Consider the following 9539-nt stretch of genomic DNA (forward strand, 5'->3'; position numbering starts at 1 on the left):
TGGTGTACCTATTGAGTACTTTTTTTATCATATCAGATACTGTATATGGTGAGAGAGATGTTGATGATATGTTACTTTCAAATGGTTTCCTCTGGTCGGCTAAAACTAAAACCAGCAGAGGTGACGTTCTAAAAATGTGAAATACTAGCAAAAGATGGAGTTCATGCAAGATTGCATCATGTCACAGCACGACACTGGGGGTAACATTTTGAGAGACGACAAGTACTAATTTGTTTCAAAGATGGTTAATTATACATTTTTACCCATCTTTTGTATGTTCCCACGTTTAGTTTTCTTCCTTCAAAAGGTATTCACTTTGAGGTTCAACAAATTAAAAAGTAGAATATTATGTTTGCTTCCAAAACTTGTAATGCTGTTTCCAGTATATAATAAAGAAGCAGAAGCAGTCATTGAGAAGATCCTTTATTGCGTCATTTCCCAACAACATGAAAAAAGTATGTGCTGTGTTCCCACTCTTAATAACAATTGAGCCAGCCATAGTTTAACATCACTCTCGTCAATCTATGTCCTGGCAGGTAGTATTCCAGCAGTTTGGCGCCGACTGAGAAATAAAGGTACGCTGAGAGAGAGAAAAAACAGTTTCATATAACCTCAAATTGGGTAACATTACATTAACTGACTAACAAAACATCTTTTCATGACAACTAGTGTTTCTCACCATAATACTCAAAAACTGCATCAACCTTTGACCCGATGAGAGGAAAGTCAGTAGCAATTAATCGCGGATACCCAGGATCCATTTGGTTTGAAGCCTCATCATAGCTGTGATAAAGCAGAGAGACAAAATAAACGGTTGCGTCAATGTTCAACCACAAGCACTTTGTGATCATAAGGGATTGGACAGAACGGATGAAAGAAAAATGTTGAATGGAAAAATTTTATATTGTATTTTTGCTTGTGCTAACAGTCCCCCCCCCCACTCATGCTTTAAACTTGAACTGTATTTGAATACACTTTTTAAGACATTGTTTAGACCCCCCCCAATACCTCCCCAAAAATGCGTTTGCATTGTTTTTCATGTGCAAGTCTTTTGACTGGAATTTGAAATCAAAATCAAAAGTTGTATATCTTATTATTGGATTGTGCACTCACCTCCAATACTCTGTATTCACAAAAAATAATGTTTTTCCAGTCTCTACCACGTAGACGGCTGCATCCACCTTACTGACAGTGGAAGGCAGGCCCAGGCTGGTTAGCGGTTTTGGATAACCTGGTATTATTGTCTTTGGAATGGAATATATGCCCCACACCTGATTACCTGGAGAGAAAGAAGCGCTAGAGATAAAGTTAATTCGCATACAATATGTAACCACAATTTCATGACTTTTACCCTCAAAGAGAAAAACTGTGTCTTTGTTTTCGGCCTCATATGCAGCGTCAACAGTGTTGATCGGTGGCCATTTTGTGCTCACTTTAGTAAAACGGATTTCTGGGAATGAGGCACTCTTCCTCCAGTAGTATCTGGGGAGGTATTTAACGTAAGATGAAGTACTCTGATGCTTTACAAACAGAAGGGAAAAAAAGTTACCCATTTTTGAAGAAGTAGAAGTCTCCCCTGATGGATGTGGTGGCATCAAATACCAAATCGGGGTTGCATTGCTCATCACGAGGGTTTGGAAGAGGGTCTTGCGGGTCTTCTGTTGGATCCTCCGGCTCTGGTTCAGATCGTTGTACGGGTTCGGGGACTTTTGTTGGCTCTTGTGTGCGGCTACCTGGGAGATGGAGAGCAATGCAAAACTCCGTCATATAAAACCGGGCCTCCCTGTATTGAACCAAACTCTATATTAAATACAAAATGTGAGAAAGACAATCCAGTTGTGGTGCTACCCTGTTGCCGTTGTTTCTATTGCATGGATCGATCCACTGGAGAAACCCCAATGCTTTATCAGTGATTATTAATCATAAAATAAGTCACATTTATTTGACTTGAACTCACCATAGAGAGCCTGAACCTCTTGCCTATCATCATCTGGCAGCTTGTAGTCGTCTGTGTTGACATACTTATAAGTGGGGAACATCAGCGCACCCCTGTCTCTGGAATGGTCCAATCCCAAAGCGTGGCCGAACTCATGTGCGGCCACCAGGAACAGATTCACACCTGTACTCAGGAAGGATAACAAGGCAAACAGAATTATTATTATCATTATTATAATGACTCGGTGCTGCACTCCGCTTCAATATTCCATGGCGAAGTGCCGGTACCTCTTTGGTCTAGTGTCCATTCTTCATCATCATCAAAGTGTGTGTCCCCTCCTTGATTCAGCCCCGGAGAGTTTGCGTGAGCTAAGACTCTACCCGGGCCGTCAAAAGGATTAAAGTCCCCATGAGCTTCATTAAAATAAACAAAGAGGATTAGAAAAGTACTCGTAAATGTGTGTAGGTGCACCTTCTTCCATCTGGACTTACATCCACCCTTAAAGACGATCACGATATCCGCAGTGCCGTCGTCGATCTGCTGGAAGTCTAGTGGGATGACGTCGCTGTAGAGTTGGAAGGCTTTACCGATGATGTCATCCACCTGTTTCTGGCTCAAATCTGGCGTGTATTGAGTGATCCTGTTCAAATCACATGGAATCATTCATCACAACGCAAAATTCAAAGAAGTCGAGATAGGGATATTTTACAAAGTATTTTCGTCCCATATTTACAACGTATGGGATTTTGGCAGACCGTGGTCTGCCAGTCGGGAAATTAACTCATTGAATAAATTATGATTTTAATATATTTTTAAAAGCACCTCGGCCAGTTGTGGCACAACTACTGTATGTGTGTGATGGTGGTCACATGGATGCATGTGGAAGGGGGTCACCAAGTGCCCAATTCACAGAGGTCAAATTTACATCACCTCCAAGTGGACTTGCAGTTCCTTATGAATGAAAGTAGGTCCGCTAGTTTCAGTATTCTGGTCAATGAAACCGATTGGAAATTGTTTTGGTCAAAAACCAAAACACTACACCACTATTCTAATTTGCCACAAACTAGTACTAGTACTAGCCATGCTCTGCTTAGTCTGACTATTAGCGATCATCCAACTTTACCTGTAAGTTATAAGTTTCTTAGTCCATTTGGGTATCCCAGGGAAGTGTCCATAGCGGCCGATGTCTGACACACCACACCTGGACGTTTTCATGGCCTCCACCGTCTCCTTGTTCAAGACCCCCGTCACCTGTTTGCCAATATTCATGTATGATGGACAAATGTCTCATTAACTGTTTTCTGCCCAAACACAACAAGATTTCACCAACAAAGTCATTCTAGTAGGATTGGGTCCATCATGGTTTGTACCTCCAAGCCAAAGAACGCCTGCATGGTTTCCAGATCCTCGCTGAAGTTGCTCCTAATAGAGCTTCTCCTTGTGGAGTTTCTGGTCCCGACATCATTGTAAAACTGAGCGAGATATTTCTAGCGGAAAGCAAGACACATGAAGGTATTAAACATTTTTTTGCCTTTGCTTTTTTGCGAGACATTCCCTGAGAAAGGCCAAATTCAAAAAGGAGATAAGAATAGACAATGAAGTAAGAAGACTCACCTTCAAAACGAAAAAACGCCAGCTTCACAAATGTTATGTTGTTCTGATGTTTTTACGATGACTACTTTTTGCACTTGTGTGATGTCAAAAAATGAGACATGGAGTCTAAGGTCCTACATATGACTATTTACAGTGGTTAACTTATTCTTACACTTAAGAATCTAAAATCAAACAGATTATTTGTATGTTTTAATGTTTCTAAATTTGAAATCAACATTACCCCATAACAAATTGTTCCACTGTATGTAATCCTGTGAAGCAAATCATGAATAGGGATTTTTTTTTTTTTGTGCAAAGGACTCAATTTTTATCAGTCAGTGCTAACCCATCTAGTACTTCCTAGTTTTGTCAGTTTGTCTACATTATTGCAGCTTACCTCAGCAAGGTCGTGATCATCTGGTGAAATGGTCGGAGCGACGGTCGGTGCTCCATGGCTCACTGCCAAAAAACCCACAACGAGCAACAGCGTCCATAGAACTGATCGCAGAATCATAGTTCTCCTCTTTCTCCTCTTCTTTCCTCAAAGACTCAGTGTCCTATGTCGTGTTCATGTCAATTATATTAAGACAAACCCACAGTGTCAGGGCTTCCCCTGATTGCTCAATAATGGAAAATCAATTTTCACTGATCACGATAGCTGTGCAGGGAAACACGATGTACTACATCGCATCTGTTAAATCAAATAAGAAAATGAACATATTGTGGAATCTTGTTGTGAGTGCCACAAAACAAGAACACTGCAATTTTTGTTGTTGTTGACAGAGATGGTTTGTACTTTACCATAACCTTTGGTAAATAAAAAACATAGTCCAGCTGCTTTGGTAAATAGAAGTCCAGTACTGTATTGCACTATTTGGACTCTTGAAATCTGGGGATTGGATTTTGGAGAAGTGAGTGCGTATTATATTTGACAGAGCTTTTAGATGGTAGGACTATAAATCCAAACTATAGTATGAAGTTGCAGCTATAAAAGTGTCTGCTTAAAGCACTGTGAATTCTCCCCATTGTCCCTCATGCGCAGCCATTTTCTTGGATTGAGCCAAGACGATTTTAGTGCCAAAGCTCCGGCAACGATTTGGAAACGCTCCACCGTGTTTCAGCATTTTGGGGCGCCGCGAAAGAACATACCACAAGACATGCCAACAAAGTCAGCGTGACTTGCAACACTGCTTGCTTCAGGTTGTAATTAAGACCCAACTATACACGCTCTTGCTTTAGAACATTTCTGCCATGTCATCCTCGTAAGGCTCAAGAGAGCCGTCCATAGTGCTCATTACCATACCAGCTAAATATGTTCAGCCATGTGCCTCAGATGTGGGGCAGTTTAAAAGATCAAATCGAAAATCTGATCTGATAGCCATCTGATTGAAGAATGTTAGTCCCCAGACACATTCTAGGGCTTAAATTTTTATTTTTACTAAGTACAACTTGCAACAGTGTGTTTCTCATGTGATGCGTCAAATCCCAGGTGATTGCTGAGCATCAACAACCAAGCCAGGAATTCGCCCTCTCCATTCCAGCAACACGCTTGTTGGCGTAGTCGTACTTATAGACTTGTGGTCCAACAAAGAAGTAGATGAACCCTGAGATAAAAAAAACAAAAAACACGCATATCTTTAGGATCACAAAATTACTTCTTTTTTTTACAGTGATAGGTGTGACCCAATGCATTTTTGTCTTTCTTATAAATGTTTGATTTTTCAAACATATCACTAGGTAATTTTTAGTGTTTAAATAATAAATAAAAAGTGTATAAATAAAAATGAGAGGGTTCCAAATCCTGCCAACTGTCTTTTAAGTGGCACAGCCCCTAGTTTGTCATTCAAACAGCCGAGTGAAGTGCAAAGGTACAAAGTTTGATGGTTGGACTAAAGTTGCATCAAAGGAGTTAATGTTTTATTATTGTGTGTGACAACAACTAAAGTGGCTTACCTTCTTTGTGAAAGGCTGCATTTATTGTTGATAAATCCGGGAAAGTAAGTCCAGGAAAGTCCTCGCTGATGTACTTGGGGTAACCAAAGTCCATGACTTTTCTGTTTTCATTGAAGCTGCAACAATAATTGAGGAAAAGAACTTATGACTCCTAAAAGCTAGCACAGACGTTGCCTGAGCAACATTTTCCGTCGATATATTATACGGAAAATGTTTGAATTGACTTCCCCTTTAAACAATCATCTAAAACAACCTAGAATTCACTTCTTTTTTTTACCTCCAATAAATGTCATGCATGAAGAAGAGGGTGCGTCCTGTTTTGGCGATGTGCACAGCGGCATCAACATCCTGCACCCAGGCAGGAAAGCCAAAGTGGCACAGAGCTCTGGGCTTTCCTTTCACGACGGAGCCTTTCACCGTCCAGAACATTGATTCTTTCACAACATACGGGATGAAATTTGTAACATATACAATGAAAACTTTTCCGACTACAATATAATAAAAGTGATTTACCACGAATGAGGTAAGCAGTCGACCTGCGTGGCACCCAGAAAGCAGCATCAATGCTGGTTTCTATCTTGGGCATGAAGTTGGTGATCGGACCTTCTTTGATATCGTGCGCCTGATTGTGTTTGATCCAAAGATATCTGGATGGGAACAATGTGCTCGGTTTAAGGTTGATCGTAAAAAGTGAGCGACAAAAATGGTCACTGCACCTGTCTTTGAAAAAGATGGTGGCATCCCCGAGTGTGGAGACGGCATCGAATGTCACATCCCGAGCACATCTGTTTTGTATCAGTCGAGGGAATAGTCTTGAAAAGTGATCTGGGTGATCTTGGGGTGGACCTGACATGCACACGAGGAGACGTTTTAGAACCAGGTTTGAGGATTATAAATGTTGATAAGACTGATGGATGAATTTACGGTAAAGTGCGTTGATATTGGTGACATCCTCTCTGGATAGGAGGTTGGGCCCTGAGTGAGAGACCTTGTAGTTGGGGTGCATTAGTGATGCTGGGTTCCTTGAGTGTTTTAGACCCAACACGTGGCCCAATTCATGTGCGGCCACCACAAAAAGATTCAAACCTACACAGACAAGAACAACATGGAAGAGATTGTAGTGTTTTAAGATGAAACTGGTCCCTGGCTTTTTAGGATTGAATGAGAAGAACCAACCAGATGTTCCTGTTGCTGCCCAAAGTTCATCATCGTCAAAGTGAATTTCTCCTGCAACATCCAGTCTTGGACCAAAAGTATGCGCCAACGAGCCACTGGGTCCATCGAATGGATATGAATCACCATGTTCTACATAATGTAAACCAGAACAAAGATATTCAACATATAGTACAGTTCCAAGACTGGTGCCGCAAATCCAAACGAAAAGTTTCCCCTTTGAGGTAACCTTTCATTTGAAGAGACAATGACTGTTTTTGTTTTGTCTTGTTGATAAAGCAGTCAGTGAATAACAAAAGTGTAATTCATGTTTGAATTCTCAAACCAAACCCACCCTGAGTGACAAACTCCACCGTGATGTCAGTGTTACGGTTTTGCGAGCAGACAAATGTCAGACCGCTGGCTCGGGCCCAAACGCTGAAAGCAGATTTGAGCAGGGAGTCGACGGTGCTTCGAGGCATGTCTCGGGTGTACCTGCCAATGCTGAAACATGACAAACTCTTAATTGAGTCACCATCAGAATGTGGTCCCATCACAAACAGTTCTGTGGAGTTCAACCGGTTTAAAGATTTCAGTTGTGCACAATCCATCGAGCTTGTCTTCAAGAGGGTCACATCTGAAATCTATCCCTGCCTACAGCCTGGACTGGTCGCCAGACGCAGGAGATAAACATTCATACCTGTATGGACAATTTAGGACCACAATAAAACTGCAGGTATGTAATGAATGCTCTCATGCAGATTATAAAATTCAGGTTTTGTGTTTAAGTTTTTAAAACGGATGCTTTGAAATTGACTTGGACTCTGTATGTGGTTGGTGCCACTGAACTGAAAAGTTTTTCGGATCTTATTACATATAAAATATTTGTATTGCATATTACGGCCTCCAAAGCGATTATTATATTTCAACACCCTAAAAACAATATGCGGAGCTTTTACTGTAAAGTGACTGTTTATTACAGGACTGTCATATCATAACGTATGGGTGGTATCAAGGCATTTACTCAATAAAATGTGGAATTATTTTTCTATTTTACCTGTACGTTATGACCTTCTTGTTCCATCGTGCACCTTGGATGTGACTGCTATACTCAGCAGAATCTGGAACACCGCATCGAGGCTTCCTCATTACCCGTAGTGTGTCCCGATCTAGCCTTCCTGTTACGTTGAGCCCGAAGAACGTCTGCATGTCTTTCAACTTGGATGCAAAGGATAGGCCGCTCTGCTTCCAGCTTCCTGCAGGTTCCTCTCGCAGATCGTAGTAGTGCTTAAGGTATTCCTACAGTACATCAAAGCATATTTTCACTCACAGCATCCATCTGATGTCATGTACACTCAAGATGTTTCATTAGGCATACCTGAACAGCTCTAGAAAAGAAATCTGGGTTTGCAACAATAAAAATAGTAATAATAATAATCAAACACGGTCCAATTACCCAAGTCACATGCTCAGCTGACAACATCATCCACTAGGGGAGATCTTGCAGTTTAAACAAACTTTGAGCATGCCAATGTCATGAAAGGACCTAACGAGTCTACTGTATTTCTGCTTCTGCAATGTCAAGCATATGTATGTCAACTTCAAATGTGCAGATTTAAATGGAAATGATGATTAGCCAGGAAATGGCTACATTCTAGCTCGCAAAGGAGCTCAAAAGTGCAAACGCCCCTTCTTCATGGGCAAAAATAGACAAAAGACAGAAAACTCCATGCAGGCAGGTAAATCAAACCTTGCGCTTTACTTGGCTCGACACAAAAACAGGACCCTTAGTGGGTGTGAGGTGACCAAGGGTGGCAATAAATCATACAGACACAAAACAAAGAGTTCCACAACTACCGTATTTCGGGACTATGAGTCGCTCCGGAGTATAAGTCGCACCAGCCATAAAATGCATAATAAAGAAGAAAAAAACATATGTATGTCGCATTTTTGGGGGAAATTTATTTGACGAAATCCAACACCAAGTACAGACATGAATAGGCAACAACAGGTTGAACGATACGGTATGCTAACGTTACATAAACACATAAATGAGGAACTGAGAACGTGTCTGACGTAACATATTAAGAGTTATTCAAATACCTATAACATAAATAACAAGTTTATCGAACCAGCCGTGTCACTCCAAATCATTAAATCCAACGACATCTTCGTCCTCCCCGTCACTTATGAACAACTCCGCTAACCCCGGAAGTATAAGATGCAGCCTTCCTCTTCTACATGGCTTACGTCAGACTCATTGTCAGTTGCAGTTCCAATTATTCTACAGGCCTAGAGTGCCCTCGTGCAGCTTAGTGTGAAAAATAACGTGGCATTATATAATGTATTAATAATTTCCCACATACTAAGTCCTAACTATGAAAAACACTGCGACATACAGTCCGGAAAATACGGTAAGTGACTCACTCAGGAAACTAAGCTAAAAAATTTATAACTATATATTGTCTTAATGGTCTGTCAAATTACTTCTAGACGTGAAGTGAATTGAGTATGCTGCCTCAACGTGGCGCTTGATCATTTTTGCACCCAAGTCAAAGTACAAATTAGCCAAAATGGCTCGTATCTGGAAAAAGTTTGGTCGCATCTCAACGCATCGCTGTTTAAATGACATCACCACATTCAGACATACAGGCAATCATGAGTTTTAACAATTTTCTCTTCGGGCACCATTGCATGAAAAGTAAATGAATAAGAAATGTGCTTAAGTATGGGAAAAAAATAATTTAGAGAGAACAGTATTTACGTACCTCTTATATTTCACAAAAACAATGGTTTTGTTATTGCCAAAAGCAAATTGTAGGGTAAATTTCATACAGTCCTGTCAAGTGCATCTTAACTCCAACTTACTGTGGCCGTTTTCAAGTCAGCTTGTTCAGTAGGGGAA

General features: G+C 40.8%; 1 protein-coding gene across 1 annotated transcript; it reads right to left on the minus strand.

The window, feature by feature from the left end:
- Positions 1-410: 410 nt before the first annotated feature.
- LOC119132729 lies at positions 411-9532 on the minus strand (the record flags this gene model as incomplete). Its single annotated transcript, XM_037268201.1, has 21 exons — positions 411-580; positions 680-783; positions 1114-1279; positions 1352-1482; positions 1550-1733; positions 1958-2119; positions 2224-2349; positions 2428-2576; positions 3060-3187; positions 3307-3423; positions 3927-4072; positions 5041-5133; positions 5483-5598; positions 5760-5916; positions 5996-6129; positions 6199-6328; positions 6407-6568; positions 6659-6787; positions 6990-7138; positions 7692-7933; positions 9503-9532. Coding segments are annotated over 21 exons (2859 nt in total), but the record flags the coding sequence as incomplete, so codon positions are not given.
- Between the last annotated feature and the right edge of the window lie 7 nt (positions 9533-9539).

This window comes from Syngnathus acus, chromosome 13, assembly GCF_901709675.1.
Source record: "Syngnathus acus chromosome 13, fSynAcu1.2, whole genome shotgun sequence".
In the NCBI taxonomy this organism is placed as follows: domain Eukaryota; kingdom Metazoa; phylum Chordata; class Actinopteri; order Syngnathiformes; family Syngnathidae; genus Syngnathus; species Syngnathus acus.